Source organism: Lissotriton helveticus, chromosome 2_1 (assembly GCF_964261635.1).
Source record: "Lissotriton helveticus chromosome 2_1, aLisHel1.1, whole genome shotgun sequence".
In the NCBI taxonomy this organism is placed as follows: Eukaryota; Metazoa; Chordata; class Amphibia; order Caudata; family Salamandridae; genus Lissotriton; species Lissotriton helveticus.
The window spans coordinates 1,256,729,822-1,256,749,215 of NC_136059.1; the positions used below are offsets into that span (position 1 = coordinate 1,256,729,822).

General features: G+C 46.7%; 1 protein-coding gene across 1 annotated transcript in view; it reads left to right on the top strand.

Moving 5' to 3' along the window:
• Positions 1-19,394, top strand: part of TSPAN5 (tetraspanin 5) — a 325,789-nt gene that overhangs the window by 248,113 nt on the left and 58,282 nt on the right. Inside the window, exon 4 of the mRNA XM_078676212.1 lies at positions 16,873-17,043. Coding sequence (XP_078532338.1) covers positions 16,873-17,043 — 171 coding nt within the window. The remainder of the gene's footprint in view (positions 1-16,872; positions 17,044-19,394) is intronic.

The following is a 19,394-nucleotide window of genomic DNA, read 5'->3' on the forward strand; positions in this document are numbered from 1 at the left end:
TGTAATTTGTTCTTCCGACTGAGAATCAGACCTTGAGTGCAGATGTTAAGACATCACTCTCCTAACATCAAGCACCAGGCCTCATTTTGTTTGAACATCATGGAGGCCGTCTCTCAAGCATAGCTTCACCACACGGCACAGACATTAAAGGGTTTAATTTAAAAATAATTTGATGGGTGAGAGTGTACAAATGTAGGTTCTCTGTCAAAAGCATAGCATTTAATAGCATCTAGGCAGCTTCGGGGGCCAATGGTCATGTGACGAAATGGCATGCAAAATTGAGTTGGTGGTGGGGGTAGGGTTCTTTTCTTTCTGCTTCACGCAGGCAGTTGAAATACACACCAGACAGACAGAAAAGGGTTTTCCTTGGGGAAATGAAATAAAAGTACATTATTTCTCCAAAAATGGCTGTGTAAGAACTCATTTTCAGTTTTCTTTGGAGCTAGCAAACTATCTCAAGCAGAATTGTGAGATCGCTTGTGTCAATTTTCATTAGTCTCTGAATCACAGATAGTTTGGAGATTTCTACCCATCTTTCCAGTTAGACATGTTTGGGCTGGCTCTGATTATTTGGACTTTAATACAGGTCTGCAAGTGTTTATAAGAACATATAGAGCACTGCATACCAATATGTGATTTAACACCTACAGAGCTGTGTTTGCACTGATGCACCTCTGTAAATCTCTATTCGTTTTGTGTGCGGCTGTCTATCTTGTGTATTACTTCGACATCGGCTGACCATTGTCTTCTCCTGGCGAGAATTCATCAAGGAGTTCCCAGGCACAGCGCTGTTCTAGCATAGCACATAGACAAGATTCCCAGAGATCGCTCATGGCAGAGCCATCACTCTCCAGGGTCAGTGGCATTCTGGTGTTACCAGACTATGGCATTGATGATGGCAGGTGTGCAGTGACTCCATTCCTAACTCCTGGTAGTAATCATTGTATAACCAGAAGACGAAATGTTTGTCTCTATCTACCTGGATATATGGGGGACTGGATCTTCTCTCTGTTTCTCCAGGAGATCTCCCCAGCAGTCTTTGGATGCTTCTCGGGCAGGTACATCAGTTGTTTTGGATACCCTCCAGCGCCTTGGGGTCGCCTCTGGGAGCCTCCGCAGCATCATCAGGGCTCTGCCGGGTTCCTACAGGGCAGATGTACTTGGTTCTCCCTGGTGGTCATGGCACTGGGTCCCTGTAGGTTGGTTCTCGTTGGTCAGTACTTCTATGGTTATGCCACCTGTCGGCTCAAGTTTACTTTGAGAGAATGCTTTGCTTTTCACGAGAGACTGCTGGTTATTCATTCATTGATCAAGCCGCGTGTTCGGGACAGCGAGGGTCTCCATGCCTTCAGATCCAACAGGCAAGGATCCGTCTGTTCTGCGAGTGGGGACGTCTATCCTGGGAATATAGACCCAGCTTGTACTCTCATAACTACTTCCTCCTTAAAGGGAGTGATTCGGCTAGAGTACTGCTGTCTTCTGGTTAGGTTGTGCCCAAAGACCCCATTTTGGATAAATTGATGTGGATCTTTAAAGATGGAGAAACATTTACGGAATTTTTTCTGTCTGTGCATAGCAAGTTGATGGTAGTATTTTATCAGAATTTGCACGTCCTTGTTTAAATAGACACAAATTAACATTGATTCTTTAATGGCATTTTATTGTATTGTCATTTAATTTATATAGCGCTTTTTTTCCAGGCGAGGCGCTTACGAATGGGTAGAATACTACTCCATGGGTGTGCCATAACCTTAATGTAGATTAAGGTAGATTTCTTGCCAGGCTCTACTCCCGTTACTGTCTCTGTTCCTGTGCACAAGCTTAAAACGAAAAGCAACATCAGAAGAAAAGTACAAAGAAAAACACATACGAATGAATTAAAATCCCAGATCACAGAGGGTGTGCCGATTGCTTATTGCTGAATGCTTGGCGTGTTTTAACTCAACAGGAAGCCAAGAATAAACCTTTTTACCCGCCTATGCTGTATATAGAATTGCGTTTTAAGAGCGTTCAGTTTTTGAACCACAGTCAAGTTGGCTGGCGCCTCTCCTAATGATGCGGACGGGCCATTAGCACTTATGCTGCCATTTGTCAAAATTACAGTCATCACCAGCAGTCTATTTTGTTCACTGTAATGTGGATATTTATGTAAGTAGTGGTTCCGTGTGAATTCCTAAGTGAGGCTATTTGAATTCACGCCCGTGCATTGCCGGCTAATGTCGGGGCCTTTGTCGTGCTACGTGTATCGCTAGGGAAACTGTTTTCTAAAGGCCATCGTGTACATAATGTGTTTATATATTTTTGGGATGTGAGATTTATTCATACATAACGTATTCAAGCCTAAATGTGTTCCTCTATAGGTAGAACAGTAAAGGATCATCAGACTTTGTTTCGGTAGACTGACCTCCAACCAACACAAATGAGCGGCTGCTGAATATTAAGTGCTTTCGACAAACGTAAATTATTATTTCTTAATTGAATAACAAACTGTAGTTTCTGTTCTTAATTGTTTTAAAATTTCTGAATGTTCATAAAGTAAACTATTTGAAATACTTTACTTTAAAATGTTACTTTTATTTGACACCATCAATGCACGAGTTTTCAACATTGTCAAACTTATGCTTGATAGTGGAAGGAATCTTCTACGCGTAGGGCATAGGAGCCCCCTGGGGTCATGGTCATTTTAGTGACCTGGGCTATAGAAGGGGGACTAATCGTACATGTAAATTATGCAGCACCCACCCTACAACTCAGCTGACGTTGCAATACAATAAATACGTTGGTGTCACTAGTATTGCAGGTTTCAGTCAGGAGCCACCTCTACTGCGGCGCTACCTGGTCCAGGCAGAATGTTTTTTTTAGGGCCTGGTTTGACAGCACAGCTGTCGCCAGACAGTCATGTGGGCTTTTGCTCCGCCCACATGAGGGTACTCAGGAGTACATGTTGTGATTAAGCAGAGGTTGTGTGCTTCCACAAAAAAAGCACTTGCCCTCCACACAGCTGTGATCATGTTGTGTTTTTATCCAGCTGTCTGAGGTTGAACTTTGAGGGGCATACACATTACTTTGTCATTCTATTAATGTGTCTTAGATAATTAGATAATTTATGGTGTTTTTCTCTGGCAGCTTCACAGATGGGAGGAGATCAGTCATTAACCTGCAAGACATTTTAGGTCTTGCTTGACTGTGCATACGTAAACATGTCCTATTGGCATTGCCAATGCCTGTTTATGTCTAGAAATCAGCTAAGTTTCAAGTTTAAAATTTGTATAGCGCACTACTCACCCAGAGGGTCTCAAGGCGCTTGAGGGAGGGAGGGGGGGTACTTTACTTATCGAATATCCAAGTTTTTAGTTGTTTTCTGAAGGAGAGGTGGTTCTGTGTAAGGCGGAGGTAGGTGGGGAGAGAATTCCAGGTCTTGGCCGCTAAGTAGGAGAAGGATCTTCCTCCCATGGTGGATCTATGGATGCTTGGAATTGCGGCGAGGGCTTGATTGGATGATCGTAGTTGGCGGGTGGGGGTGTAAAAGGACAGGCGCGTGTTGAGGTATTCGGGTCCTAGGTCGTAGAGGGCTTTGTGTGCGTATGTGAGGAGACGGAACGTTATTCTCTTGTTGACGGGGAGCCAGTGGACAAGAGAGTAACGTTCCGTCTCCTCACACACGCACACAAAGCCCTCTACGACCTAGGACCCGAATACCTCAACACGCGCCTGTCCTTTTACACCCCCACCCGCCAACTACGATCATCCAATCAAGCCCTCGCCGCAATTCCACGCATCCATAGTTCCACCATGGGAGGAAGATCCTTCTCCTACTTAGCGGCCAAGACCTGGAATTCTCTCCCCACCTACCTCCGCCTTACACAGAACCACCTCTCCTTCAGAAAACAACTAAAAACTTGGATATTCGATAAGTAAAGTACCCCCACTCCCTCCCTCAAGCGCCTTGAGACCCTCTGGGTGAGTAGTGCGCTATACAAATTTTAAACTTGAAACTTAGCTGATTTCTAGACATAAACAGGCATTGGCAATGCCAATAGGACATGTTTAAGTATGCACAGTCAAGCAAGACCTAAAATGTCATGCAGGTTAATGACTGGTCTCCTTCCATCTGTGATGCTGCCAGAGAAAAACACCATAAATTATCTAATTATCAAAGACACACATTACTTTGTCATTCTATTAATGTATGCTCCTCAAAGTTCAACCTAAGGGAGCTGGATAAAAACGCAAAATGATCACAGCTGTGTGGAGGGCAAGCGCTTTTTTTGTGGAAGCACACAACTTCTGCTTAATCACAACATGTACTCCTGAGTACCGTCATGTGGGTGGAGCAAAAGCCCCTTTCATAGTGGTTCGCACATAATTGTCTGGAAAGTATGCTCATAATTTCAGAAATGTGTAGGTAAATTCTATTGTACTGTCGTTAAGTAATCAGTCTCCATACAAAAATCTGCTCTGTCACTTTGCACACTTCTGTTCTTGAATCTCAGATCCTGGAGCCCTTTTAAAGGCTTCATACACTAACAAAGCGAGCTGTCTGGTTGTAAAATACCTAATGTGGGCTTACCAAGAACTTAGTGGGCTTAGAGCTTGACAATTTCTTACCAAGGATGGCTTTATTGTCACTCTTAATTGCTTCCTTCTTACTCAATGCCTTTATTTCCTTCTAGGTTGTCAGGCTTGTATTTGTCCCTCCCTTGGATCACCGCATCTTTTAACAGCTTTTTGCGTGGTTGACTTGCAATATTCCACGTCTCACTTTAAGGGAACACCTATTTTTTTTCTTTTTGGTTACGCACTTCATGAGTCAGTGTTGTTCTCCCCCTCCTGTCCTGCTTTCTCTCTTGTCCTTCTTCCCTCATTCTTCTCTGTGTTGCTCCCACTCATCTCCCCCTTCCCCATCCCCTGCACCTCATGTTGCTCTCTCTCCCTCGTGTGTTGCTTTTGCCCTCCTTTTTGATTTGACTTGACTGCCTGCCTTGCTGCTTCGTCTCATCTGTTCTTCCATTGCTCTCCACTACCCTCACGGTTAAATATTACCTACTGGCGATAGTCAGTAGGTATATGTTCGAGGCATGTGGGCTGCTAAATTCATATCTTAGCATTAGATCGCCGCCTAGTGTTGGGCTCGGATGATCGCACATTGTTGTCCTGGAAGAGTCTTCGAAGTATCCTGAGATAGGTGGCTCCTCCCCTGGACTACAGTGCGCATGGGCATCGGCTCCATCCCCAGATTGTTTTTTTCCGCCATTGGGTTCGGATGTGGTCTCGACGTCTTACTGTCGGAACCAAGAAAAACTAACTTTTAGCGGCCAAAAGGCCTCGATTTTCTTGCGTCGGTATTGTCTGCGCACGGTCTCGAGTCTTCCGTCTCTTGGAGCCGGAATAAGCGGACATTTCTTCGCTCTCGGAACTTTGAGGCCTTCTCATCGCGACACGACTGCAAAACTTTTCGGACATGGAGCGGAGCCCGTACTGCCCGCTCTGTGGGTCCAAGTACCCACACATCGACCTACACCCCGTCTGTAACAAATGCCTTTCGCCTGACCACGACGACGGCAAGTGCAAGGCATGTGCACAGTTCCGCTCGAAGAAGACTCTCAAGCTTCGGCGCGCGGTGCGCTTGGAAGCTAAACAAGCGGCCCCGGATCCGGAGAACATCTTCGGCGACCAGGACGAAGAGGACCAGGGTCACCATCTTCAGATCTCACCACCCGAGACGGAGGTCGAGGCGGATCCGGGAGACGACGACGGAGTCGTGGGTCAAGGCCTTGAATACGTCGACGAGGTAGGAGACGACGATGAGATTTATGGGGCCGCGGCAGACAGCTCGGGAGACGAGCTCTGCCCCGAAGGTTACGAGGATACCGACCGGGTCACGGGATCGCCTGTCGGCCTTACCCAAGACCCGTTGCCGCAAGCCACAGCCCCGCCTTCGGGCCCGGCCAAGGACTTACTTGCTGAGCAGACTGTTTCGAAACCGAAACCGAAACCATCGGGATCGACAACATCTAAAATGGCCGACCCGAAAACGAAACCGAAACTTAAGGACTCGAGTGTCCCTAAGATTGCTGCCGTGCCGGTGAAAACAACGGTGCCCGCTACCCCATCGACTCCGTCGACCTCCGGTCCGCAGAAGTCGAAGAAGTCCGTCGATTCCGATGCTGCAAAATCGAAAACGACGCCAGAAGAGGGGTCCTCCAAGAAGGATGGTCGACATGGGTCAGCGGCGACGACGCCGTCCAAGCCCGCCAAAGTCGGCTCCAAAGAGGCTACGTAGGCACACGGAACGAAGTCTGGCACGTCTGCGCCCCGAACACAGGAATCGGAGCCGGTGAAGACGGGATCCGCGCCCAAAGCGCACAAGGCCCACAAGGACGTCGGATCCGATGGAAAGGTCAGACCACCCTCGTCGGCGCCAAAACAAACCGTGAGTGAGGCGTCCCCCATAGCCGAATCGCTACAGAGACTCAGGGAGAAGGCCTTTGCCCCGTCGGCTCCGATACCATCGCCGCTGCCGCAAAAGGACACTCCGGCAAAGCACTCTGGGAAACTTCTATTTATTTTGCCGCCAAAGGAGGCGCCGAAAGCATTTTCAACCAAATCGGCACCGAAACAGGTGATTTCTTCACCGGCTGGCCCGCCTCCACGTCGGGTACTCGAATCGGAGGATGATTCAGAGCAATTCATCGACGCAGATACGGGCAAACTGACCCTCTACAAGAGGAAAATAACTTCAGTGCCTGTGGACCCCTATGTCATCCCACTGAAGAAGAAGAGGGTGCCCCTTGACGCCTCAGGCCTCACAGAACCCATCCAGCCTCCTCCAAGACGTAGCCCTACTCCCTCACCAGAACACTCTGCGGGTGAGGGGTATGATGAGGACGAGCAGTACAATTTCCCCATCAATGAACCAGATTCACAACCGGATTCATATGATGACACTGGTGACCAGAACACCCAAGGTGTGGGGCAGGACCCGCAGCTTTTTAATGCACGTGCATCCCCGACTGAGGATTCAGCAGGTTTTCATGCACTACTCGAAAGGGCGGCAGCCAATCACGATGTGGACATGCACGCTGACCCAGTTGAGGAAGACTTCCTTTTCGACACGTTCTCAGTCTCTGAAAGGACAGTAAAGACACTGCCTATGCTGAAAGGCGTCCTCAAGCATGCTGGGGACATATTTAAGGAGCCAACGAGAGCGAGAGTGGTCAACCCTCGTATTGAGAAAAAGTACAGACCTGCACCTGCAGACCCCGCATACATTCGGGGACAGTTGCCACTGGACTCTCTTGTGGTCGCCAATGCCAGGAAACGTGCCAACTCCCAGACGACGGGTGAAGCTCCTCCCCCGGATAAGGAGTCCAAAGTGCTAGAGGCAGGGGGCAAAAGAGTAGCTGCACAGGCATCAAACTTTTGGCGCATTGCCAACACACAGGCACTCTTAGCGCGTTACGATAGGGCGCACTACGACACCCTAGAACAGCTTGTACAACACCTGCCTCCGCAGTTCCAAGAGGGCACCAAACTGCTTATTGAGGAGGGGAAGCTAATCTCAAACGCAGCCATCAAGAGTGCACTTGACGCAGCAGACACAGCTGCTAGAGCGATTAACACTAGCGTTATGCTGAGACGACAAGCGTGGCTCCGCATCTCAGGGTTTAAACCGGATATCCAGACAACCATTCTTAATCAGCCAGTCAATCCTGATAGTCTGTTTGGTCCAGATGTTGACACCACCCTAGAGAAGATAAACAAGCATTTGCAATGCAATAGGTCTCGCATTATTTAAGTTTGAGCTATTATTATTGTAAATGGCAATGTTTTTTGCTTTATGCTATAGTTTTCTCATGTACATAAAAAGCTACATATAAAGTATTTGTTGTTAAAATTATTTATGCAGTATTTAAATTTGTTTGCATAAAAGATTACAAGAATATCTTAGCAAAAAAGTTAAACTTTTTAATGGTAATTGACTAAATGTCCATTTGTACATTTTAATTTCAAATAGGTAAGTGTAAACATCACAAATATATTGTGCAAACAGTGCAAAATATTTTAGCCATAAATATTTTTGTTTTACTAGGTAGTTTGTAAGAAAATGATTGTAAAAGGCAAACACTGTAATTAAAATGTAACATATAACAGTACAGTTATGGCTAGTAAACATACATTAGTAGTATAGTATAATTGTAAACAAGATGTAAATAAGACTACAGAAATTAGCATGAATTATCACTTTAATATCAACTTTACAAACATTTTGAAAACACGATCACAGCTGGTAATCATGCATTGGCTTGTTATTACAAGCATTTCATTTTAATAAATATTTCTGATTCCCAAAAACAAATATGACAGTCTCTCAAAATAATGGCTTTTCAGTTTTAGTTGTATCTTTGATCTCCATGTCATCAAGTACTCATGAATATTACTGCCCCATGGACAGAGTCTGGCTTTACATGTCTACATATCAACATCCAATTCCATGAACACCCATCGCATGCCAGGGATGACCATCACCGCTGGTGAAGAGAAGCACAATTGGGTCAAGAATGCCCACAATACGTTGTGGTCCCATTATACCAGGGATGGGCTCAATAATGCCAAAGATGCCAACATCATGCCAAGCATTGCTAGACTAAAAGTGGGAATAATTCTAACAGGGACACCACCAATAAATTAAGAAGGAACACCATTACGCTAAGGCAAGCATTACCGCCTTCGGGTAAAGTCCGCGCTATATAAAAATGCATAAATACATGAATAAAGAAATACCGCCTTCGGGTAAAGTCCGCGCTATATAAAAATGCATAAATACATAAATAAATAAATACCGCCTTCGGGTAAAGTCTGCGCTATATAAAAATGCATAATTAAATAAATAAATACATACCGCAAAACATCATCGTTACTCTGCCGGCCTGCGACCAGGAAGTCAGGCAGGCCGGCGCGACACCCGGAAACAGGAAGTAGGAGGGCGGGAGCCTACCCCGCCTCCCACGGAAGAGCCGCGATTGGAGCCGTGTTGGGAGCAGGGAGCACCGGAGCAGGCAGGAGCCTACCCTGCGCCCCGGTGCCGAAGGAGGGAAGAAGAGTCCTGCTGCCGGGCCTTGCAGCTGAGGAGAGGAAGCCGGTGAGTGCGTTGCTGAGCGGCGGGCGGGCGGAGGGAGAGGAGCATGTAGGCGCGGGGGGGGGGGGCGGCCTGTGTATGTGTGTGTATGTGTGTGCGTGCGTGTGTGTATGTGTCTTGGAGTGCGTGTGTGTGACTGTGGGGGAGGGGGTGTGTGTGTGAGCGAGTGTCTGTCTGCGATGTGTGTGTGTGTGTGTGTCTGTGTCTGTGTGCATGCATGCATGCGCGGTAGGCTGGGAGGGCGGCGCATGCGCAGTAGGCTGGGAGGGCGGCGCAGGACGGAACGTGCGCGTTCGCGCAGCCAAATCCGACTGCTAAAAATCGTGCCAGTTTTGTGTCCCTCATTCCCCGGCATCAGCCGACTATAAGTCTCCGTCCCTGTTCCAGGGCGAGACCTAAAAAGGACACAGAAACTGCTAAGTCCATGGGGGCCCTACAGTCACAACAGTTTCGCGGCAGCAATTTTCGTCGCTCAGGTGCACGTGGAGTCACCAGAGGACAAATGGGTCAACAATCCCAGTTCTCAAAAGGTGGAGCACAATCCTCGTTCACGAAACAGACCAAGGGAGGTTACAGAAATAACAGCAACAGAGGTCGCGGCAGAGGAAACAACAGCTCCCGCTCCTCTACCCCGAGCAAACAGTGACTCTCTGTCACTGCCCCCCGACCACTTAACACCTGTCGGGGGGAGACTGCAGCAGTTCCTGCCCGTCTGGAGAAACATCACCACAGACAGGTGGGTGCGACAACTAGTCCAGTATGGTTATTGCCTAGAGTTAAAGTCCACTCCACCCAACATCCCGCCAAGGCAAAGGCCTATGTCCGCAGAGCACTTGCTCTTATTGCAGCAGGAAGTAGTGGTGATGCTGCAAAAGGGAGCAATCGAGCTCGTGCCGGCGGGAGAGGAAGGTACAGGGGTGTATTCCCTGTACTTCCTTATTCCAAAGAAGGACGGATCTCTCAGACCTATTCTGGATCTACGTCCCCTCAACCTGTACATACTATCAGAACATTTCCACATGCTTACACTGCAACAAATTCTTCCATTGCTAAACCAGGGAGATTTCTTAGCAACCTTAGATCTCAAGGATGCTTATTTCCACATTCCGCTACACCCGTCACACAGGAAATACCTCAGGTTCACTATTCAAGGCAAGCACTACCAGTTCAAGGTCCTACCCTTCGGAGTCACCACAGCCCCGAGGGTGTTCACCAAGTGTCTGGCGACAGTAGCGGCGCACCTCAGGAGGCAGAACATCCATGTCTACCCCTACCTAGACGACTGGCTCGTGCAGGCCAAGTCAGAACAACAGTGCGCCGCAGACATGTCGACTACAATTCACCTTCTTCACGATTTGGGTTTCTCCCTGAACTACCCGAAATCGCATCTTCAGCCGGAACATGTCCGGCAGTTCCTAGGTGCCACAATCAACACCCTGACGGCCATGGCTCAGCCAAACCAGGTCAGGATAGACAGCATGCAGGCTCTGATCCAGAAGTTCAGGCCACAACACTCGCTTCCAGCGAGAGTGTTTATGCAGTTGATAGGCATGATGGCCTCCTGCATCTTCATAGTCCCTCACGCACGGTTACATATGCGTCCGCTACAGGAGTGCTTAGCGAATCAGTGGACACAGGCTCGTGGGCAATTGACAGACCTAGTGTTGGTTACCAGTCGGGCATACGACTCTCTGCATTGGTGGACTCCACACAACCTTTGCAAGGGCCGACTGTTCCAAGAGCCTGTGCCGCAGATTGTCCTGACAACGGACGCATCTCTCCAGGGATGGGGAGCTCATGTGCTCACTTACACAGTGCAGGGACTATGGACGACGCAGCAACAGAAGATGCACATCAACTATCTGGAACTGATGGCAATCTTCATGGCGCTCAAGTCCTTCATTGTACATCTGTGCAACAAAGTCGTGCTACTCCGGACGGACAACATGACCGCGATGTACTACATTCAAAAGCAGGGAGGCACCCACTCGCCACAGCTGTCTCATCTGGCTCAGAGCATGTGGAAGTGGGCCATTCAGAGGAACATTTTCCTCATGGCAGAACACCTCCCAGGAAAGGACAATCAGATGGCGGATCTGCTCAGCAGGTACAGCCATCAAATGCACGAGTGGGAGTTACACCCATCTGTCCTCCACCCGTACTTCCAGCAGTGGGGTCATCCGGAGATAGACCTGTTTGCCACAAAAGAGAACGCAAAATGCCAACACTTTGCCGCCAGGTTCCCTCACCCACAGTCGCAGGGGAATGCGATATGGATGAACTGGTCAGGCAAATTTGCGTACGCTTTTCCGCCAGCCCCTCTAATACCGCTGGTCGCAAGAAAGCTAAGGCAGCACGAGATGACTCTCAACCTAGTTGCTCCAACGTGGGCGCGCCAGGCTTGGTACACCACGTTCCTCGAACTCTCAGTGGTGCCGCATCAAAGACTGCGCCTCACGCCCAGTCTTTTGACGCAGAACCATGGAGAAATTCAGCATCCAGATCCGCAACAGCTCAACCTGGCGATCTGGCTCCTGAAGTCCTAGAGTTTGGATACCTTAACCTACCTCCTGAATGCATGAACATCATCAAGGAGGCAAGGAAGCCAACTACTAGAGCATGCTATGCTGCAAAGTGGAAGCGTTTTGTCATTTACTGTACAGCCAATGACATCAACCCGCTGGATGCATCTATCCCCAACATCATCTGCTATCTGTTGCATCTTTACAAGTGCAATCTGGCGTACACTTCCATTCGGATACATCTATCCGCCATAGCGGCTTATCTTCAAAACAGGCAGCACCTCTCTGTCTTCAGAGTGCCCGCCATTAAAGCCTTCCTTGAAGGTCTGAAACGAGTCATTCCCCCAAGAACACCACCGGCTCCGGTGTGGAACCTCAATGTCGTTCTCACCAGACTGATGGGACCACCATTTGAGCCACTGCACTCGTGTGAACTTCAGTTCCTTACGTGGAAAGTAGCTTTCCTTGTAGCTATTACGTCTCTAAGGCGTGTCAGTGAGCTGCAGGCGCTCACAATCCAAGAGCCATTCATTCAAATTCATCCAAATAGGGTCGTGCTACGCACTAACCCCAAATTCCTTCCTAAGGTGGTGTCACAGTTTCATCTAAACCAAACTATTGACTTACCAGCATTCTTTCAAAACCCTCAAACGGTGGCAGAAAGAATGCTCCATACCTTAGACGTACGAAGGGCGTTGATGTACTACATAGACAGAACACAACCCTTTAGAAAAACAAAACAACTCTTTGTTGCCTTCGCACCACAACACAAAGGCAACCCGATTTCCAAAGCAGGGATAGCCAGATGGATTGTTAAGTGCATCCAGATATGTTATCAAAAAGCCAAGCGCACTTTAACAATACCCCCCAGAGCCCACTCCACACGCAAACTGGGGGCATCCATGGCTTTCCTAGGGAACATTCCTTTAGAGGATATTTGCAGAGCAGCTACGTGGGTTACACCACATACTTTCACAAAACACTACTGTGTTGATGTGCATTCCAAGCAGCAAGCTGCTGTAGGACAGGCTGTTCTGAAAACACTTTTTCAGGTTTCTGCAGCTGGCACGGGCAACCGCCGCTGATGGAGGGACTGCTATGTATTCTATGCTAAGATATGAATTTAGCAGCCCACATGCCTCGAACTGAATATGCTACTTACCAGTATGCATCTGTTCTTGGCATGTAGGGCTGCTGACATTCATATCGCCCGCCCTCCTCCCCGGTGCCTGTCGCAGCTGCAGATATACTATTGTATTTACTCATTAGCATGGACATCCTTTACACTTTTCACTCCATCTTCTGCCACAATGGCGAAAAACAATCTGGGGATGGAGCCGATGCCCATGCGCACTGTAGTCCAGGGGAGGAGCCACCTATCTCAGGATACTTCGAAGACTCTTCCAGGACAACAATGTGCGATCATCCGAGCCCAACACTAGGCGGCGATCTAATGCTAAGATATGAATGTTAGCAGCCCTACATGCCAAGAACAGATGCATACTGGTAAGTAGCATATTCAATAGTTAGGATTGTTTTCCATAGGGAAATCGCAACATTCTATTGGGAATAACTTTGGCGCCGGTTGAGGAATCTTCCTGAATTTTTCCTTAACTTTGCCTCGCGGCGCTCCGGTCCTTCCCTGAAAGTTTGGGGGGGATTCGTCAAGCGGGGGCCGCGATAAAAGGGGGGTCCCAAAACGTGTTTTCCCCATGTTAATTTCCATAGGGCGGTCAAACTCACTTTTAGCTCGAACGGCTGAATGGATTTCCACCAAACTTGGCAAAATTGTAGGGACTGGTAGCCCGATGTGCCTTTGCTATGTCTCAAGATATGTGCTCAAGTGGATTTTGAGTAATTTAGGTTCAAACAAATTTATATATCTATAGCAGCTTACCCGTGAGCTTACCCGTGCGCTTACGGTACGCGCACGTACGAGTACCTCTAGTGCACGAGCTGCATGCTGATTGGCTGCCAATGTCTGTCAACACTCCAAAACAGAAACTGTTGGCAGCCATCTTGTGCCTCGGTAGACTGAGGCACAGGAAAGCAGAAAAACAAACGTGTAGAACTCAAAAAGGGTGCAGGGTAGAAGGACCCTGACCCCCTAGACCTGCTCAGGGGGTCCCACAAGGACCCCCAAAGCAAAAAAAAAAAAATTTGTTTTTTAAAAAAGTCGCGGGGTACGCGTCGTACCGTACGCGTACCCTGACTTTTTCAAACATTTTTTTTTTTTTGCCTTTGGGGTCTTTGTGGGACCCCCTGAGCAGGCCTAGGGGGTCAGGGTGATTCTACTCTGGCCCCTTTGCGAGTTTCACACCTTTGTTTCACTGCTTTCTTGTGCCTTGGTTCTAACAAGGCACAAGATGGCTGCCAACACTTCCTGGTTTTGAGTGTTGACAGACAGTGGCAGCCAATCAGCATGCCTTCCCGAGAAAGCTGCATGGTCATTGGCTGTCAACACTTCTAACCAGGAGGTGTTGGCATCTATCTTGTGCTAGTGTTGACTGACAGTGACAGCCAATCAGCATGCCTTCCCGAGAAAGCTGCATGCTCATTGGCTGTCAACACTTCTAACCAGGAAGTGTTGGCATCCATCTTGGGTCTTAGTAGACTGAGGCACAAGAAAGCAGAAAAACAAACGTGTAGAACACAAAAAGGGGGCAGGGTAAAAACACCCTGACCCCTTAGGGCTGCTCAGGTGGTCCCACTAGGATATTAATATATTTAAACGTTATCCGCTAATAGAATTAGCATTTAAAAAAACCTTTGAAATTCACTGAAAAAACCATAGGTTTCAGGCCTTATATAGTTAGGAATTAGCATTTAAAAAACCTTTGAAATTTACTGAAAAAACCATAGGTTTCAGGCCTTATACAGTTAGGAATTAGTATTTAAAAAACCTTGCGAATTCACTGAAAAAAACATAGGTTTCAGGCCTTATATAGTTAGGAATTGGCATTTAAAAAACCTTTGAAATTCACTGAAAAAACCATAGGTTTCAGGCCTTATATAGTTAGGAATTAGCATTAAAAAAAGTTTGAATATATAAAAACGTTATCCGCTAATAGAATTAACATTTAAAAAACCTAGCTAATTCACTGAAAAAACCATAGGTTTCAGGCCTTATATAGTTAGGAATTAGCATTCAAAAAACCTTTGAAATTCACTGAAAAAAACATAGGTTTCAGGCCATATATAGTTAGGAATTAGGCACAAGAAAGCAGAAAAACAAACCTGTAGAACACAAAAAGGGGGCAGGGTAGAAACACCCTGACCCCTTAGGGCTGCTCAGGTGGTCCCACTAGGATATTAATATATTTAAACGTTATCCGCTAATAGAATTAGCATTTAAAAAACCTTGCAAATTCACTGAAAAAACCATAGGTTTCAGGCCTTATATAGTTAGGAATTGGCATTTAAAAAACCTTTGAAATTCACTGAAAAAACCATAGGTTTCAGGCCTTATATAGTTAGTAAGTGATTAGATGTGTGTATACATCTATGAATCACTGAGTGGATTTTTAGATACTTGTATTGCTGTGACAATGGATTTAAATACGATACTCTGTATTTTACAAAGAGTGATGAAAAATTGTAATAGTGTATGAAAAGGTGTATGTGATTGTCACGTGGATGATGTCATCAGTGATGTCATCAGTGATGTCATTTGAGATGTCATCAGTGATGTCACTGACCATGTCATGAATGATCTAATATGTGACATCATCAGCAGTGGATTGCGGGTGCGCGAAATATAGTTAGTACAACTAACTATATAGGAGCAATTTCAATGGTTTTGTATGAGTAAAATGTCCAACTAACTATAACACCACTAAAACTTATAGTTTTTTGAGTGAATTTCAAAGGTTTTTTTAAAAACTAATTTCTAACTATATAACTCCTGAAACCTATGGTTTTTTCAGTGAATTTCAAAGGTTTTTTTAAATGCTAATTCCTAACTATCTAAGGCCTGAAACCTATGTTTTTTTCAGTGAATTTCAAAGGTTTTTAAATGCTAATTCCTAACTATATAAGGCCTGAAACCTATGGTTTTTTCAGTGAATTCGCAAGGTTTTTTAAATGCTAATTCCTAACTATATAAGGCCTGAAACCTATGGTTTTTTCCAGTGAATATATATATATATATATATATATATATAATATATATATATATGTGTAAAATAGCATTTATTTTGAACGAAAAATTGCGTCTGCCGCTCTTCTGTAGACGTACACATACATAATGATGTATACTTGCACCTATAGAATGATGCAACCGCCAACAGCGGCTCTGACATCATGTTTTGTTTTAAATTTGTTTTTTCATTTATTACCGATGCTGAACGCATCTCCAAAGAGCATTGGAAAAGCCTATCGGTCCCAAAGGCACGACCTGTTGACTTGGCCAATAATGGTTTTACATTTTGGTCTTTGAGAGCAGTTACAAGATGGCCCAAAATGTTGCAGTGATTTTAAAAGCAGCATTATGTAAATAAGGCGCCTTATCCTTCCTTCAAGCCCTTTTGTGAAACACCTTCTCTTGCATAATTGTCCTGCATTTGACGTTATTCCATCCATTTGCAATGCAGCATGGCACAGTGAGATGCCTTAAGCAAGTGCACACAACCTTGCACTACTGCGGGCATGATTGGTGCAGCTCACCTCAATATCCACTTTAAACACCCCCTCCAGTGCAGAGTGTTGCAGCGTCACAAGAGCATCATCTTTGGCCACCCCTTCATATCTCAAATCTCTATCGCCACCTTTCTGTCTTTATCTCTTTCTCTCTCTCTCTGTCCTCTGCCAAGTCCCCCCATTTGCGTCACAGCACTGTGGCTTTCCACCGGGTCCTATGCCACATTCCGTGCCACTGCTGGCACTCTGCAGCTCTTGACGTGGCGCGCTCTCTCTCCTGCAACCTACTGAATCGCCGCAATAGTGGTGAGGGTGCACCTGCCTAGAGAGACTACCCAGAGCTGCACCGATACTCATTTTTCTGTTAATCTTTGAGGTGTGTGTGGAAGACTGTTTATGTCCTCTGTGTATATATATATCTTGCTTTGCTGCCACCCACGCCATACCTGTTGTACTGCAATGCCATTGTAGTTCTCATTGTTTGCCGATTACTGGTGCTGCACAACCAGTCAGTGCTTTTTAAGCATTACTCCTTGAACTAACCATTTTCATGCCATGTTCCTTTCTTTTCAGTTTTCGGTTTTCCTTGGGATTATTTTCTTCCTGGAGCTTACAGCAGGGGTGCTAGCCTTCGTCTTCAAAGATTGGATCAAAGATCAGCTGCAGTCCTTTATCAACAGCAACATCCGGGCTTATCGAGATGACATTGATTTACAAAACCTCATAGACTTCACGCAGGAATATGTAAGCAGTATTCTTTATTTCCTTCTGATCTGACATTCCTTGTAGGTCAAAGTCCACCAGACAGCACAGATGTCTGATTTGCTAAAGACATCTTTGGGACATTCTGAAAGGTTCCCTTGGGGGTGCATTCCACCCAAGCATACATTGCTTACCATTGGCTTTGGGGTTTATAACTCACATTCCTGGCTTTCAAGTAGATGGCTTTATGTGTTTGAGGCTGTCCAGCTTGAGTTCCTCCCTCCCAAGGAGCAAAGCCTTTCCACACTACCTCTTCTTGTATTCTTCCACGAGTGCTCCTTTCTCTGAACAGGCCTGTAAATCTTGTTCTTATCTAGTCACATCTGCGTTCAAAGACAGTGGTCAAATGTCAGGCTTTGTCTTTCAAGGGAGCTTGGTGTTTGCTTTTCTTTCTCTGACTTCAGAGCGAGAGGATTTATGTGGAAATCTTGCTGCATAGTAGAGGTAGGAGTTTTTTTTCCTAGTACACAGCAACATTTGAATGAACTGTGCAAGTATTTCAGGATATATTAGAATTAAGAGTTGTTGGAAACAAATACTTTAATATGATCAAAACAAATCAATACACTAGGTGATGCCATTGCCGCACATTATCGCTTGTGCGCTGTGTAGTGGTATCAGTAAAACTGTATGTCTGTGCAATTGTAATGGTTATTTCAATAGAAAATGCGTTGTCTGCAATGATTGTGTGCTACTACACCATGCATGCCACTCTGCACTGCTTGCACTGTTCACTGCACCACTCCACTTTACACCACTCCACTTTACACCACTCCACTCTACGCCACTCCACTCTACTCTATTGCACTTTACGCCACTTTACTTTACTCTGCCCCACTCTACTCTGCACCGCCCCACTCTACTCTGCACCGCCCCACTCTACTCTGCACCACTCTACTCTACTCTGCACCACTCTACTCTACTCTGCACCACTCTACTCTACTCTGCACCACTCTACTCTACTCTGCACCACTCTACTCTACTCTGCACCACTCTACTCTACTCTGCACCACTCTACTCTACTCTGCACCACTCTACTCTGCACCACTCTACTCTGCACCATTCTACTCTATGCTGATACACTCTTTGCTACTCAAACCACTCCAGTCTATGCCACTCCAGTCTATGCCACTCCAGTCTATGCCACTCCAGTCTATGCCACTCCAGTCTACGCCACTCCACTCTGCACCACTCCACTCTGCACAACTCCACGCCACTCTGCAGTACTGCATTTTATGCCAGTACACTCTAAGCCATTGCACTCTACTCTGTACCATCCCTCTCATGCGTATAGCCCATGCGCTATACGCAAATCCATAATCTACTGTGCACCACTTCACTCTATGCCATTGCATTCTAGGCCATTACACTCTGTCATTATACTATACGCCAGTGCACTCTACCCTGCACCCTGCCAAACCATTTCACTCTACTATGAAACAATCCACTCTAAACCACTGCATTCTACGCTGCTCTAGTCCACTCTACTTTGCACCACTCGACTAGACTCGATGCCACTGCACTCTACTCTGAAACACTGCACTGTACGCCACTGCATACTACACCTCTGCTCTTGACACCACTCTACAACACTGCTCTCTATGACACTCTACTCTGCAACACTGCACTCTCCGCCACTGAACTCTATGCAGCTCTACTGGATTCTATGCGAGTGCACTCTGCGAACTCTACTCTGCATCACTGCACTCTATGCAACTGCACTCTGAATCATTCCACTCTTCACTCGATGCCGCGGCACTCTGCCCCACTGCACTCTACTATGCACCACTCTGATCTATGCGACTGTATTGTATGCCGCTGAATTCTATGCTGCTGCACTCTGCTACTTCACTTTGCACTGCATCACTGTGCGCTACGCCACTCTACCCCGCTGCACTCTGTCACTCTACTCTCACAGCACTCTGCGATACTCTACTTTGAAACACTGCACTCTATGCTACTGAACTCTGCACCACTCCACTCTGCAGCACTCTACTCTATACCACTGCACTCGCAGCCCTCCACTCTATGCCAATCAATCAATCAATCAAAGACATTTATAGAGCGCACTACTCACCCGGAGGGTCTCAAGGCGCTAGGGGGGGGGGGGGTGCTGCTACTGCTCGAACAGCCAGGTCTTGAGCTTCTTCCTGAAGGAGAGGTGGTCCTGGGTCAGGCGGAGGTGGGTCGGAAGGGAGTTCCAGGTCTTGGCGGCCAGGTAGGAGAAGGACCTTCCTCCTGTTGTCGCTCTTTGGATGCGGGGGACGGCGGCGAGGGCGTGGTTGGTCGATCGGAGGTGGCGTTTGGGAGCGTAGAAGTTGAGGCGGCTGTTG